This window comes from Esox lucius, chromosome 11, assembly GCF_011004845.1.
Source record: "Esox lucius isolate fEsoLuc1 chromosome 11, fEsoLuc1.pri, whole genome shotgun sequence".
Classification (NCBI taxonomy): Eukaryota; Metazoa; Chordata; class Actinopteri; order Esociformes; family Esocidae; genus Esox; species Esox lucius.
In genome coordinates, this window is record NC_047579.1 from 42,854,757 (window position 1) to 42,869,181 (window position 14,425).

The following is a 14,425-nucleotide window of genomic DNA, read 5'->3' on the forward strand; positions in this document are numbered from 1 at the left end:
CATTTTTTGCTTTGTTGCCATGTTTTGTTATAATATAATTATTGGCACATAATTATATTATGATTGTGCCATTCTGTTATGAGCTACAGTTGAATGTGAATCCCATAAGAAATAAAAGACATCTGTTTTGCCTGCTCACTCGTTTTCTTTACAAATGGTACATATATTACCAATTCTCCAAGAGTTTACAAACTTTTGAGCACAACTGTATTCCCACTGGACAATTAAAAACATGCCTGTAGCTACCCTCATGGTTTAAATTAATGTCGATTCTAGATCCAACCCTTGGACAAAAAAAAGGGAAAAATAATTGTAAAAAGGGAAAAATAATTGTGTGTCTTTTGAGCTTTTTTTTTATTCTGGGGTGTCGGTTCATTTCTGCCTGTCCTCCATTTCTCCTGGGCTTCAGTGAGGGGTAACAGTAAATGCCAAGGTATCAGATTATACTTTTTAGCCGCACTGATTGGACGAGGTGAGCTGCTTAATGTCGGTGGGCTCTGGCAGTTGGCTACGCGAGAGGCTTGGGGAGGACCTATAGAGAGCATCCAGGTCTCTAATCCCTGTCGTGTTGCAGCAGCCGCTCCAGGACCATGAGTAGGTAGTGAAGGTCTGGAAGAAGTCCTTCTGGTTGTGGACTAAATATTGCAGCGAAACCCAAAGGTTCCATGCGTCCCTGCGCTTTAGCTGGGTCAAGGCCTCAAGGTATCCCTTCAGACCTGACTTAGACTGGACAGAAAGAGATACAGCGAGGAACAAAACGAAAGGGGAGGTAGAGAAGGATGGAGAGAGTAAGATAGACACGTTCATACTTTTGCATTGCAACCTTCCCCAACCTGACATGGCAAGCACCATGCTCTACCAATTGAGCTGAATGGAAGTTTACCACCATAAACTCTATGGGCCAGTTTCTCGGACACGGATTAGTAAGCCTAGCTCAGGACAAAAAAATCAAGATCAATAGAAACCTTCAATGAACTAGTTTTTCTAGTCCTAGACTAGGCTCAATCTGGGTCTGCGAAACCGGCCCTAAATGCAGTTTAAATATCCTCTGACCATCTGTGTGATCTTGTTGATCTCATTGTACGTCAGTTGGTTCCTCTCCTTGATGGTCATGTTCACTTTGATCTTCACAGGCGTGATCATCTCCTCGGCTTCCATACCAGTGTGACTGACAGGCAGCTGGCAAGGAAATACAAGATTAGAGAGTTCGTGGGCAACAGATCTCACATTAAAGGAAACCTTTTTTTTTTAAATTACTTGTCGGAAGCAATCCATGATCTCAGTGGGCTTCCAGGTCTTGGCAGTCTTAACGTGGCACTTCTTGACCCTCAGAAACGCCCGCTGGGAATTAGAGGAGTAGTAATCCACGTACAGGCTGGGGCGTTTCGAGTACGGGCTGGTTCTCTTCTGATTCTGAGCAATCATCTCTGTACATCGAAACAACAACGGTCCTTCATCAATCTACTGCAAATTAATGTGGGTTTGACGGTGATATCATGAAAGCACATCCATTCTATTATACGGTGAAAGAAGGCAGTGCGAGGTGGCATGTTACCATGTGCTATCTGAGGCAGTGGCTGGATGTACTTGAGGAGTTGCTTCCTCTTCAGGCCTATGAGATGAACTCCCTTGGTGTAGTAGTTGAGAATGCGGCCATCTTCCTGCTCGCCTAGCCGAACAGACCTCCGGATTAGCCCCAGGGTTTTCCTATGGTAGTACCTGGTCAGTGGCACGGGGCAATCAAATATGTCTGACGCAGCTTAACTGAATAGTATTTCTCTATGTCAAAATGTATTTTCTTTTATTGAACATTCTCAAGATTCTGCCATAAACAGTTGTGTATTTGTTTTCACTGAATTATGTTTTCACTGAGAATCAAGTTTTTCATCAATTTCATTACATTTTATTGGAAAAAGTTCAAAGCAGTTCAAAACTACATTCCACCGAGGAGATGTAAAACCACCATCATCCAAGCTCATTCAGCATTTTATTTACAAAAACCTAAGCTAGCTAGAGCTCAAAGCAGAACGTGTTTATGTGACCAAAAATACTGGTAAATAACCATCTTTTCATCTTCTGGTGTGACTGGTAGCCCACTCACCAACATGCTGGAAAAAGCCCACTGTGTTGTGGCTGGATGCTGTATTTTAAATCTAACATTACACCACTCTCCAGACAATGAAAACAGCTGGTTTTCATTTCAAATGAATGGGTTTTGAGGCTGCCACAGAACTGCCCACATCAGGGGTGCGTATTACACATTCAAGGGAAAGGCATCATCAACAGGCCCAGCCAGGTTGCCATTGATTACATTTACATTTTCGATTTTTATATCTGAGCCTCGATTCTGGACTCATTTTGCTGGTTTGCAGGTCTCCAAATCCTCATACCCTACTCCTTAAATTTGCCTCGACTGCTAATTCAGAATGCCATTAACTATTTATCTCACTTGTACAGACATTATACTTAATACCTCTATATTTTCTGTACATTTGTGAATTTTCCCCTGCACATTTAGAATTGCCATATGTAATCCATTTATTGCACACAGAATAACAACAACAAAATCCAGAAAAACGCTTGTCAAAAATGTTATAAATTGATTTGCATTTTAATGAGTGAAATAAGTATGTGATCCCCTATCAATAAGAAAATGGGTCGTATATGGGTATTCCAGCATGACAATGACCCAAAACACACGGCCAAAGAAGCACAGGATTGGCTCAAGAATAAGCACATTAAGGTCCTGGAGTGGCCAAGCAAGTCTCCAGACCTTAATCCCATAGAAAATCTGTAGAGGGAGCTGAAGTTGCCAAACGTCAGCCTCGAAACCTTAATGACTTGGATAAGATCTGCAAAGAGGAGTTGGACAAAATTCCTCCTGAGATGTGTGCAAACCTGGTGGCCAACTACAAGAAACGTCTGACCTCTGTGACTGCCACCAAGTACTAAGTCATGTTTTGCAGAGGGGTCAAATACATATTTCACTAATTAAAATGCAAATCAATTCATAAAATGTATTTGAACAGTCTCTCACTGTTCAAATAAACCTACCATTGAAATTATAGACTGATCATTTCTTTGTCAGTGGGCAAACGTACAAAACGTACAGCAGGGGATCAAATATTTTTTTCCCTCACTTGCATTTTGCAAATAGAGGAGTGCAAACAGATTTGCACTGGTTAGACCCAAACTGCATTTCTTTGTACTGTACTTGTACTGTTTAATGACAAAGGTAAAATCTAATCTAATCAAATTAAAATTAGCTAACGCAGCTGTAGGCGATTTTTTATTGCAAATTGTACATTTTCAGTAACACGTGGGTAACAAGCAACTGTTATATTGATTTCAATATTACTGGTAATTCTGAAGAATATCTACCTCCAAATGGGGAAAAAAGATTTGAACTGAATTTTGAAACTCTGTAAACACCCTAGAGGTCAGTTCTTCAAACAAACCTGTATCATTTTAGGCTGTCAATGGCAGTAATGCACTTTAAAGGGAATGCTGACTACAAGTTGTTACCATGAACCTAAGGCAAAGATATGACATGAGTAAACACTGTGACTACACTCTGTGAGCTCGTACGGAGAGTGTACACTGTCAAGCCCAGAAAGAGGGATGCTGTCAAGCTCCATGTCAAATCTGTGCCAAGGCAAGACGCCCAACAGTACATGACCAGCTCTGCTTTTGTGACATTTTGCATTGAAAATGAGGCTGAGGCATTCAACAGGATCAGAAATCAAGTCATCAACTGCATGTCGACCACTGTCAAGTGGACCACTGCCTAGTTACCTGGCAACAACAAGGACATTTCAAAGAGCTGTCGGTCAAGGTGAGTTCTCCATGAGATGCAGTGAATATGTAGCTAGTCAAACATTAGATTAGATAAATTAGATTGACTTAATGTTTGCTATTACCGTACTAGCTCTCCTGTAATACTACAGGACAGGGTACCAGACTCCAGCATCTGGTTCAAGGCTTTGTAAAACACTCTCTCCCACAGCTCAACAAACTGCGACGAGTCCACTCCTTCAGCTGTCTCAATGAAAGTGAGATAAAGAAAGAGAGAAAGGTAAGGAAAAGGTACAGACAAGGAGGGAGAGGGTGAAAGGGCAAAGTGCCATCTCAATAAAGACTTAGAAACCAAATGGCACGTCTGATCAATATGTTCAGATTCTTACTGGAAGACATACAGCACCGGAAAGAATTAAGAGACCACTGCAACCTCTGTTCCTCTGTTCCTCAAAACCTTCCTTTTTGATTATTATAATTTTTTTATTATTAAGTCCAGTGGTCTCTTAATTTTTTCCAGGGTTGTATGTTTGGGAAAGGCAACACATTAGTTGGGAATCGACACCTTTGACACACTTGGAGAAGAGCTGACTATCTGTCAAAACACGCAGGAAATCTTGGAAGCCCACCTCTCCATCCTCTGAAACCCATAAACAAAAAGAGCCATTCAGCCAGCCTATCAACTCAGCCCAAAAAAGGGGATCCAAGCAAAGAATAAGTATACTTTAGTGTATTATTTTGGGACCACTTAAGTTGTACTTCAAGTGTACAACAACAGTATTTAGTTACTGTTAAAATAGTAAAACACTTAATAACGTAATAAGTACTTATTTATTTTATACTTTAGTACTGCCCTCATCAATCTACACACAATACCATAAAGACAAAGCAAAAACAGTTGTATTAAATGTATAAAAATGCGAACGCATATGGTTGCCCCCCAAATGGCACCCTGGTTGTCAATGTGAGGCACATAATTACATTGTGGGGTAATTTCAGATAGTGATGCAGAAATATACCATCGTAGTCAGCCGCCTGCATGGCTTTCTGCACCTCCTCTGGGCTGATAGAGACCCCCACCCTGTCCAGTGTACATGCCAGGCTCTTTGCATCAATACAGCCATTGCTGTTTTTGGCAAACTTAGCAAAGACTTCTTTGAAGACTGAGTGGGATATAAAAGACATCAAAACATGTTTAACTGAAGATTCCTAATAAAATGAATAATGTTTTCATTACAGTTGTGCTAAAACGTTTGCATACCCTTGGAGAATTGGTAACATATCATTTTTAAAGAAAACATGAGTGAGTAGGCAAAACACATTTATTTTATTTCTTATGGGATTCATGTTCAACTGTAGGTTATAACAGAATGGCACAATCTTAAAACAAAACATGGCAACAAAGAAATGTTTTTACTCACCCCTGTTCAAATGTATGCATACCCTTAGTTTTTAATACTGTGTATTGCCCCCTTTAGCATCAATGACAGTGTGCAGTCTTTTGTCATAGTTGTCTATAAGTTCATGCAAAGTCTTTGGTCGTCTTGCATGAACCACACGTTTGAGATCTCCCCAGAGTGGCTTGATGATATTAAGGTAAGGAGACTGTGATGGCCACTCCAGAACCTTCATATGTTTCTGCTGTAACCACTGGAGGGTCAACTTGGCCTTGTGCTTAGGGTCATTGTCGTGCTGGAAAGTCCAAGAGCGTCCCATGAGCAGAGTTCATGCAGAAGAATGCAAATTGTCTGCCAGTATTTTCTGATAACATGCTGCATTCATCTTGCCATAAATTTTCACAAGATTCCCTGTGCCTTTAGAGCTCACCAAGGCCTTAAACATCAGTGAGTCACCACCATGCTTCAAAGTGGTGATGGTATTCTTTTCACTATAGGCCTTGTTGACCCCTCTCTGAACATAGAGCTTATGGTTGTGCCCAAAAAGCTCTATTTTGTTCTCATCACTCCAAATTACAGTGTGCCTGAAGCTGGCGTGTCAAGGTGTTGTCGGGCATATTGTAACCTGACTTTTTTGTGGCATTGGCACAGTAAAGGCTTCTTTCTGGTAACCCGACCATGCAACTCATTTTTGTTCAAGTATTGTCGTATCGTGCTCCTTGAAACAATCACACCGTCTTTTTCCAGAGCAGCCTGTATGTCTCCTGAGGTTACCTGTGAGTTTTTCTTGGTCTCCCGAACAATTCTCCTGGCAGTTTTGGCTGAAATATTTCAAGGTCTACCTGACCTTGGTTTGGTATTAAGAGATCCCCGAATTTTCCACTTCTTCTAGGTGATTGAACAGTACTGACTGGCATTTGCAAGGCTTTAGATATCTTTTTATATTCTCTTCCATCTTTATAAAGTTCCATTACCTTGTTACGCAGGTCTTTTGACTGTCCTTTTCTGCTCCCATGGCTCAGTATCTAGCCTGCTCAGTGCATCCACGTGAGAGCTAACAAACTCATTGACTTTATACACAGACACTAATTGCAATTTAAAAAGCCATAGGAGTGGGAAATTCACCTTTAATTGCCATTTAAACCAATGTGTGTCATCTTGTGTGTCTGTAACAAGGCCAAACATTCAAGGGTATGTAAAGTTTTGATCAGGGCCATTTGGGTGATTTCTATTATCGTTATGATTTAAAAAGGAGCCAAACAACTATGTGATAATAAATGGCTTCATATGATCACCATCCTTAAATAAAATGTTTGCATGTCATATCAGTCATATTTTTCAAAATCAATGCCATAAATTCACAATTTCTGCCAGGGTATGTTCATATTTGTAGACTAAAATATTAGAGGACAAAATAAATTATGTATTCTACATACCATCACACTCTGAATCGGTCAGTGGTTCGTCAGACACCATGTTTTCTTGGTCTTCAACATTGGAAATGCCTCTATCAGTACAGGCACCAGACAGTAGCGATGTTAGAAAACAGCAGTGAGAGTTGGGAGAATAGAAAATAGCAGGTATTACGTATAAATGGTCATGTTAGTGGAGTACTTACAGTGAGTCCAGGAACTCCCCCAGGTCCTCCGTTTTCATGGTGTGGACCGGCATCCAGTGGTGCAGGTTCTGCTTCTTGTTCTCTTTATATAAGATGGAGCCCTTCAGTGGTGGAACTGCTTTGAGTTTGAGCGGAGGGACTTTATCTGGGTCTGGAATCGGCTGGCTGGGCATTTTCTGCAGGTGATCACAAGAAATTGCGTCCTTCCTCCTGGTGATATTCCTGGGTTTGAATCGCTCCAACTCTGGCATCTGTTGGTTTGGCCAATGCTGGCTATTCCTGCTGTGCATGGTTCTCCTCTTGGTGACCTCTTTAGAATTAAGCCTCTCTGAATCGGTCCTGAATTGGTTGAGATGGTGCGGGATGTTGTAGGAAAGAGACGCCCTCCTGCTGTAGTCCTTGCTTCGTCTTTGCTCTAATCCACGGTAAGACCCTTTCGCTATTGGTAGGATATCATTACCTTCCTGTTCACCACATTTGGTCTTGAGGAAGCACTGGACTTTGCCACTTTTACTTGGACAGGCCTCAGACAAGCTGAACATGGGAGTGGTTGTTATTATAGAACCAACACCAGTCACCTCTGGGATACAGACCACCCTCATAATATTCTGTGCGTTTGTTGCCTTGGCAGAAGGCTTCACACTGGGCAGGTTGTCTTGGATGGTCAGGGGCTTGATTGCAGGTGATTTTATTTCCTTGACAGAAGGCTCCACACTGGGATGGTTATTCTGGATAGAAAGGGCCTTGATTACAGGAGCCATTGTTGCCTTGGCAGAAGGTTTCACATTAGGCAGGCTATCCTGGAAGGGCAGGGCATTGGTCACAGCCTCATGTTCCTTCACTACCTTAGCAGAAGTCTTCACGCAAAGCTGGCCATTCTGAGTGGGCAGGAGGTTAGTGACGGTCACGGCCTGGATAAGAGGAGGTATGGCCTCCCAATACACACTGGATTTATTGGTGAGGAGGAGTGGGAACTTGCTGGTGTTTTCTGGGGATGTAGATCTATCTGCACCCCTTTGGGACATAGTGGCATTTAACTGTGGCTCAGACATGGCAACGGTGTTAGTCATCACTTCGGGCTCAATAGGGACCCAATTAATACCATCCCAACTAACACCACCTCTTGGGGCCAACCCTACAGAGGAGTCTGCCACAGTCGGTTGCTCAACAAGGCCCGCGTTTGCATTGAGCTTGGAAGTAACCACATGTTTGGTGCTTAGACTGTTCCTCATCTTAGCATTGGTGTTCTGTGCATTTGAGCCTCTGGGATTTTCTAATGTGACACCGGCTGACTCAGGTGACACACCCCTGGACAGAACATAAGACTCTGAGCTGTCTGGAGTCTTCTTCCAGGCTTTGGCTTCTTCATTTTTACTGGGTGCTGCTATCTGTGCTCTGGCCTCCATCTGTTTGTCTTGTCTCTTGGAAGAAGTATTATTGGCGCCAGATGACAGATAGTGCTGAGGTGAGTCTATAGGAATACCTCCTTGCAAGCTGGGACACGTTTTGCCATCTGCCACAGGCTGCATAACTGCCCCCTGGTGGGCACTAGTGGTAGCTTGCTCTGACCCTGAACTAGACTTGACACCAGACCTTACAGGAGTCTTCAACATCAATTTAATCAGAAGCCTTGTAGCCTTCTTGAGAGAGAAAATAACTACTCAATAAATATCACAACTAAAAACGCCCAAGCATACAATACTAAAGTAAAGTAAAACAAAATGTCAATATAGCCAACAATGTTTATGAACCATCTTAGAATAAGGTATGATTTGACTTGCCTTTGTACATCTCTTTGTGTCCTCCATTGTTTGACGATATGCAAACTTAAAGCTACATCGGTCTCTGTGAACTGATACCACTACCAAACAAATCCCCTAAAGCCCATAAAACCCTAAATTGTTGCCTAACCAACCTTAACGAAGAGCACGACGGCAATGGCCATCGATGGAAAAGCGAGCCCTCGTATCAGTGGTGCCAGGGCCTCTGATTTGGTACCAAATAGAAAAAGGCTGAACGTTCCCAGTAACAACGTAACCAAAGAACTCAATTGAGCTACTATGGTTACTTTTGGGGGAATGTGACGCGCAGCAATTGTTACGCTTCGCGCGAAAAAGACGCTGCCCATCTCGACTGAATTCTGTATCGGACGAACGTTGTATGTGTCGAGCAGGTTTGGCTCGAGAAATTAGAAATTGTTGCCGAATACAGTACCCAACTAGTTTGCTAATATTACTAGTAAGCTGTAGTATTTGGCTGTTCTATATCCGAAAATTCAACTCTTGCGTTAACCCTGCGTTAACCTAGCCTACATCGATGAATATCTCAGAACAATCCGCTTTACATATTCCCAAATATTCAGGAATTTCGGATGTGGCTTGTTATTGAAATTATTTTATTTGTACATTAGGCCTTTGTATCATAAAATACATGAAGTGAATATAATAAAACACAGTTTTGTAATATTGAAAAAATACATTCATCTTGCATTCAATCATTTTATGCCTCCTAAACATGAATCATTTATGTAACTCATGCACCGTGTTCTCAACTATACACGTTTAGCTGTCCTGATCATACCAATGTCTCTAACTGAATCCAATTAATGTAAACATTGATGGCTAACCTGTCTTGGACAATCATTAAGTTTTCCAGAGACTTTGACTTGAACAACCAATTATGTATAAGTTAATTTGCTTAAGGGCGCAACAATTGTTTATCTTATCAATTCATGTATTATAACTAGTGACCTTCAGTTCCTAGCCTAACACACTATGCCCATTAAACTAAACACTGCACATTGAGGCCGGCTCCACTACAATAAGGAACTGATTTATGTGGGTTCAGTAAACCATTAGGGTCCAGACCTTGTAGGGTAACAGTTGAATACCCCTGCCTCTAGGCATTCTGCCACCTGTTGGTTGTTAACTCTGTGGGAACATTATTCATGTGCCTTTTGCACCCTCTGCAGGTAAAGAGAAGAATCACACTGGAAGCCGATAATGAAACACAGCCCCAGGGATGAGACCGCAAACAATGACCTATCGTTTACAGTAACTAAGGGTGCTACTAACTCCAGGGGAATGCTCTCCGTAATATACACTGAGTGAGTCTGTGTTTGTCTCCATACGTGTGTTTATGTTTCAGGACCATGTTATGGTACTGAGAATCCCACTGACTGGATCCTGCAGAACTCGCTCGGAAGCAGCAGGAAGGTGTCGCACTCCTGTTGCCATGGGGATTCTGTGACCTGGGTGAAAATCATGACCATATCTGCCAAAGAGTCAGTGTAAACTTGCTATGGAAAGGTGGGCTGTTAACATAGGCCTTGGATTAGGTGAGCATAAAGGTGACCATGTTTCCCTTCACAGGATTTGCTTTGGCAGTAAAATAGACTAGGATCACCCTGAAAGAGTAATGAGGCTCCGAAATGTCCAAATCTTATCACTAAAACCTGTAATGACAAGGATTTAGTCATGAACACAGAACTGCTTAGTAACAGACAAAGCAGTTGCTGGAGAGGATACAGTTAAACACATCCTTGATGTTTATCAGGTAGTCCTCAGAGTGTCTGGCTGCAGACACTGTGGCCCTAAAAGACAGAGTTTATTGTCCACTTATTTAGACCCAGGGACGCCGGGAGAGAGATATGTTTCAGAACAGATGTAAAACAACGTGTACTTACCGTGTTAACTGACATTTTTCTCATGGATTGGCGGGATTGATCATAGGAAGCTGTTTCGGGGCCTCAGGAGAGGAGAGGTGTATGAGAGTTAGGCTTGAGCCGAGGGGAAATGGCGTCAGTCCAGTTCCAGACAGTTGCTCTCTGCAGACTCATGACAATAGAACGAGTATTCTATTGAAAATAGAGGGAATGCTGTGGCCATTTTCCTCATCAATATGCTATTTAAATGATGTGCTGCCTGTTGTTGTCTTTACACATATTCAGTTGTTATCGCTAATTTGTTTTTGTTGTTGTTTTTCTTCTGGAATGTTCAGAATGTATACGGCGGGCGAGGCGAGCGTGCCGGAATAACACCTCAGCTTAAATCCACACGTTGTTGTGTGTTCGTTTGTGTTTGTTGTTGTTAATGTCTGCATTCCATGTCACCCGTGTTCTGCCAGGCCATTTGTCCCTGGAGGTGAGGCTGTCACCTGCCACACACACACGCACAGTCAGTCTCCAATGTTGTTTTGGCTGGAAGGCTGTTGGTCCTGGGTGGTTCATTAGGAACATTTGCTCCTGTCAACTCCAAAGGGTAATGGGGGGGGGGGGGTGTTATCACGTATTCCGACAGCTGAGATCAGCACTCCACCGCCACCCTTCATCCAACCATATACCTCACATGTCCAGTTCACTTCCACCCGAACATCAGTTTTATCCTGGATCTTCACCAAACCTCTTGCAGCACCCCGCCGTACATCAGTCAGTGGATTCAAGTCCAGTGGAGGTGCACTGAAAAATGGAAAACTCCTACCATGGTGGTGGGCAGAACATGGCGGTGGGCGGATCATGGCGGTGGGCGAAGCGTGGCGGTGGGCGGAGCATGGCGGTGGGCGGATCATGGCGGTGGGCGAAGCGAGGCGGTGGGTGGAGCATGGCGGCAGGCTGAGCGTGGCGGTGGGCTGAGCGTGGTGGAGAGCTAAATGCTGGTCTGCAGGGAAAGAGGACCACTAGGCTGGCTGGCTGACTGGCAGGTCGACTGGCTGGTTGTGGGACTTCTCTGACAAGCCCCTGGTATGTCAGTAGTGGTACTCAATCTCTCCAGGAAATTGGATTGGCTCCCAGCAGTTCTTCTGTTATTGTGGAGTCTGCTGTCAATCTCAGCCAAAACCCGGGCCAGAGACCCCACATTCCTCAGCCTCCGCACGAAGTACACTACATCAGTGTTGGAATGAAGAGCCCCTCCTGAGCCAAACAGTCCAACATTGCAACAGACACTAGAGCCATGATAGAGTGATAACCCGCGTCAGTAGGCGTAAATGTACATTGCTGAGCAAACCCAGTATCAGGAACTGGGTATGAATTGACAGCAGGGGGGTATTGCTCGCTGGACTTAGATTTCCTCTTATGCAAAATCACGTAAAATCCCACCCCTTCACTTTAGAAGGGAAATATGGGGCCTGGGGTCATTTTGGGGATTTTTTTGCATCACCGGCAGGCAGCAGACACCTTTAACTCCAAGGCTTCAGGGTCTATCCATCCATGTTTGCATGTAGCCTGCCATCGCTGCTGGGATGTGCTGTATCCTTCTGTGTGGTACGATCACAAGACACCTATCCTTTCACCTTTTCTTTTCTCTTTCCTTTTTCTCTTTTAATTTCCTTTTCTCTTTTCGATTTTCATCCGACGGACTGATTACGCCTCATTCCGCATTGCGAGTGACCTTCTTCAGGGGTCCCGGTAATCCACCGTATGGATAAGATCTACGTGAGCGGCCCCTTTGGCCGAGAGGTTGACGTGCAGTGGGGCGATTTGTTTTTAGCTCTGTATTTGTTTGGCTGCACATTGACCATGAACGTCTGGTCTGAAGAGTCTGTCTGTCTATCCCCAAGGCCTTCCAAAATACAGCTCAACATGTGCGGCAAGACAGATGAAGCAACCCCGAAAGAGAAAGAAAAACCTCAGGGTTGGAGGAAGGAAATTAGAAAATGCGGTCTTCTGTCCTTGTCGTAACCACACAATGTTGAGATTTGTTCAATAAATTTCTATTCTTAGAAATTCTCGTTTTTCTCATAAAGATTTGTAGGAATATTTTCATATATTTCACTAAAGTGTGAGTGATATTAGATTGGACATGACTGCGTGTTTCTGAAAGCATTGCAGATACTGTACCAATGCTTAAGTCCGTCTCGTAAAATATCTTGGAATTTACAGTAAATGTGCTGCTAGTATTGTATCCCTGCAGAATGTGCTGTTTATGAGCATGGGTGTGTGTATTTGAGCCTGTGTGTGTTTTACTCTCACCTCGTTGAGGTCCCTCCACCATTCTCTCTCTCTCTCTCTCTCTCTCTCTCTCTCTGGGCAGGGCCCACATGGAAGTGATTACGCTGCACAGGGAGAAAGAAATTACAGAGAAAACCTACAGCCCTTCTTTCTTTACCCACTCACTCATTCACTCACACATACAGGCAGGCACAAACTCATGCAGTCACACACACACACACACACACACACACACACTGAGCACTGCTCAAACTCCACCAGCAAGACTCTGGCAGTACATTTCCACTCCTGAGCGTTTCGGGACAATGCGCCAGTGTGCTCCCCTACCTCTCTGGACGGCCCTCCCATAGTCTGAGTGAGTGAGCAGTGTAGGTACAGGGTTGTAAAGTCCTCTGAAAGACCGGTTAAGAAGTCTCCCATTAAAACAGGGGCACCAGCACTCGCCTGAGAGGGGCTGATGTGATAAATCATCACTCGGAGCCCCAAAGGTTCTAGAGCTTGCAGAACGTCAAAAAGGGAGAACTGGGGATATAATCTGAACAGCATACAACCCTGTGGGTTCTAATGCAATCAATAAAATTCATTTTAAAGCCATTTTTACACTAGCAGTTGTCACAAAGTGCTTCTACAAAACAGCCAGCCTGAAGCCTATTACATTTTTGTTCTAAATCCTAATCCTATTCATTCAACAAACTCCAACTAAGTTCAGAAAGAGTTGTGATTGTATTACATTAGCAATGTAGTTGTGACATTTAGCTACAATTTCAAAATTTTATGTTCGGAAAGTATTTCGATATCTTCAAGATAATCCATTGCTCCAATTCCTGTGGTTAAACCCCAAATCCTGTGGTGCTGCTGGCTTACAGCCCTTAGCCTAACCCAACGCTGGAGAACTCCGTCGTGGAGGTCTAATCTGGCCTCTTAGTTTCAGGTCTGTTGAGCTGCCATATTAACTCTCTGTGCTGTACCACAGAGCAACTATAGATTCAGTAAAGAGTGCAGACTTTGAGCAATGGAAGAAGGACGTCGTCATTGGTACACAGTCAAAAACTGATCCAAGTCAGAATTTTTCAAATCCTTTACGAATTTAGAGGCCCACAATGTAATTACTTAAGTTTGACTTGTATTGTATATTTGATGTATTTGTTTGTTTTCATTGCTTAATATTCAAATTCAGAAGTGACTGCTGGTTGCATAGCTATCATAAAGATATCGGTGACTGTTGACAATGAACATATAGGGAGTCCATACAGGCATTATACTATGTTTTTACCTGAAGATTGTGTGAAATAGACAAATAGAAGTAATAGCCTAAATGTAGTCACGTTTTGCCTTGGGTTCAACGTGGAGAATCACAAGCATCCCCCACAGAATCCTTCCCGTACACATTGCCATGGCATTTCCCCTGTTTGGATGGAGTTCCTTCAACGTCTTTACCGCATCAGTGGAGACAGAGGCCGATCTGTCGAGAGGGGCTGATCTGTCTTAAAGGCCAGGCAGCTAGCTGTAACAAGTGACCACATCTACAGTGGGGTTCCTGAACACTGAGTTGGGAAATGCAATCCTTCAACCCCACTGACCACTGGGGTTTGTGTTTGTCTTAGCAAGGACCACCTGCTAGCTCTTTGTGCCTCAGGAGCCAAGGCATGCAACCTTAGCTGGAAACCA

At 43.3% G+C, this 14,425-nt stretch overlaps 1 protein-coding gene across 1 annotated transcript; it reads right to left on the reverse strand.

Moving 5' to 3' along the window:
- Positions 1-345: 345 nt before the first annotated feature.
- Positions 346-8,437, reverse strand: LOC105013370. Its single transcript, XM_020050881.2, has 9 exons — positions 6,811-8,437; positions 6,629-6,699; positions 4,815-4,958; positions 4,361-4,435; positions 3,921-4,038; positions 1,556-1,719; positions 1,258-1,427; positions 1,054-1,179; positions 346-726 (listed from the first exon to the last, which is right to left on the reverse strand). The coding sequence occupies exons 1-9, from the start codon at positions 8,421-8,423 to the stop codon at positions 451-453; spliced, it is 2,757 nt and encodes a 918-aa protein (XP_019906440.2). The 5' UTR covers positions 8,424-8,437; the 3' UTR covers positions 346-450.
- Between the last annotated feature and the right edge of the window lie 5,988 nt (positions 8,438-14,425).

What these genes read in the sequence shown, in the direction of transcription:
- LOC105013370 (XM_020050881.2), bottom strand. Translation starts at nt 8,423, where the DNA reads ATGTTGAAGACTCCTGTAAGGTCTGGTGTCAAGTCTAGTTCAGGGTCA. An exon ending in GCAGGCGGCTGACTACGATG is followed by an intron (nt 4,436 to 4,814) that starts GTATATTTCTGC and finishes TATGGGTTTCAG; the next exon opens with AGGATGGAGAGGTGGGCTTC. An exon ending in TCAACAAGATCACACAGATG is followed by an intron (nt 727 to 1,053) that starts GTCAGAGGATAT and finishes CTTTCTGTCCAG; the next exon opens with TCTAAGTCAGGTCTGAAGGG.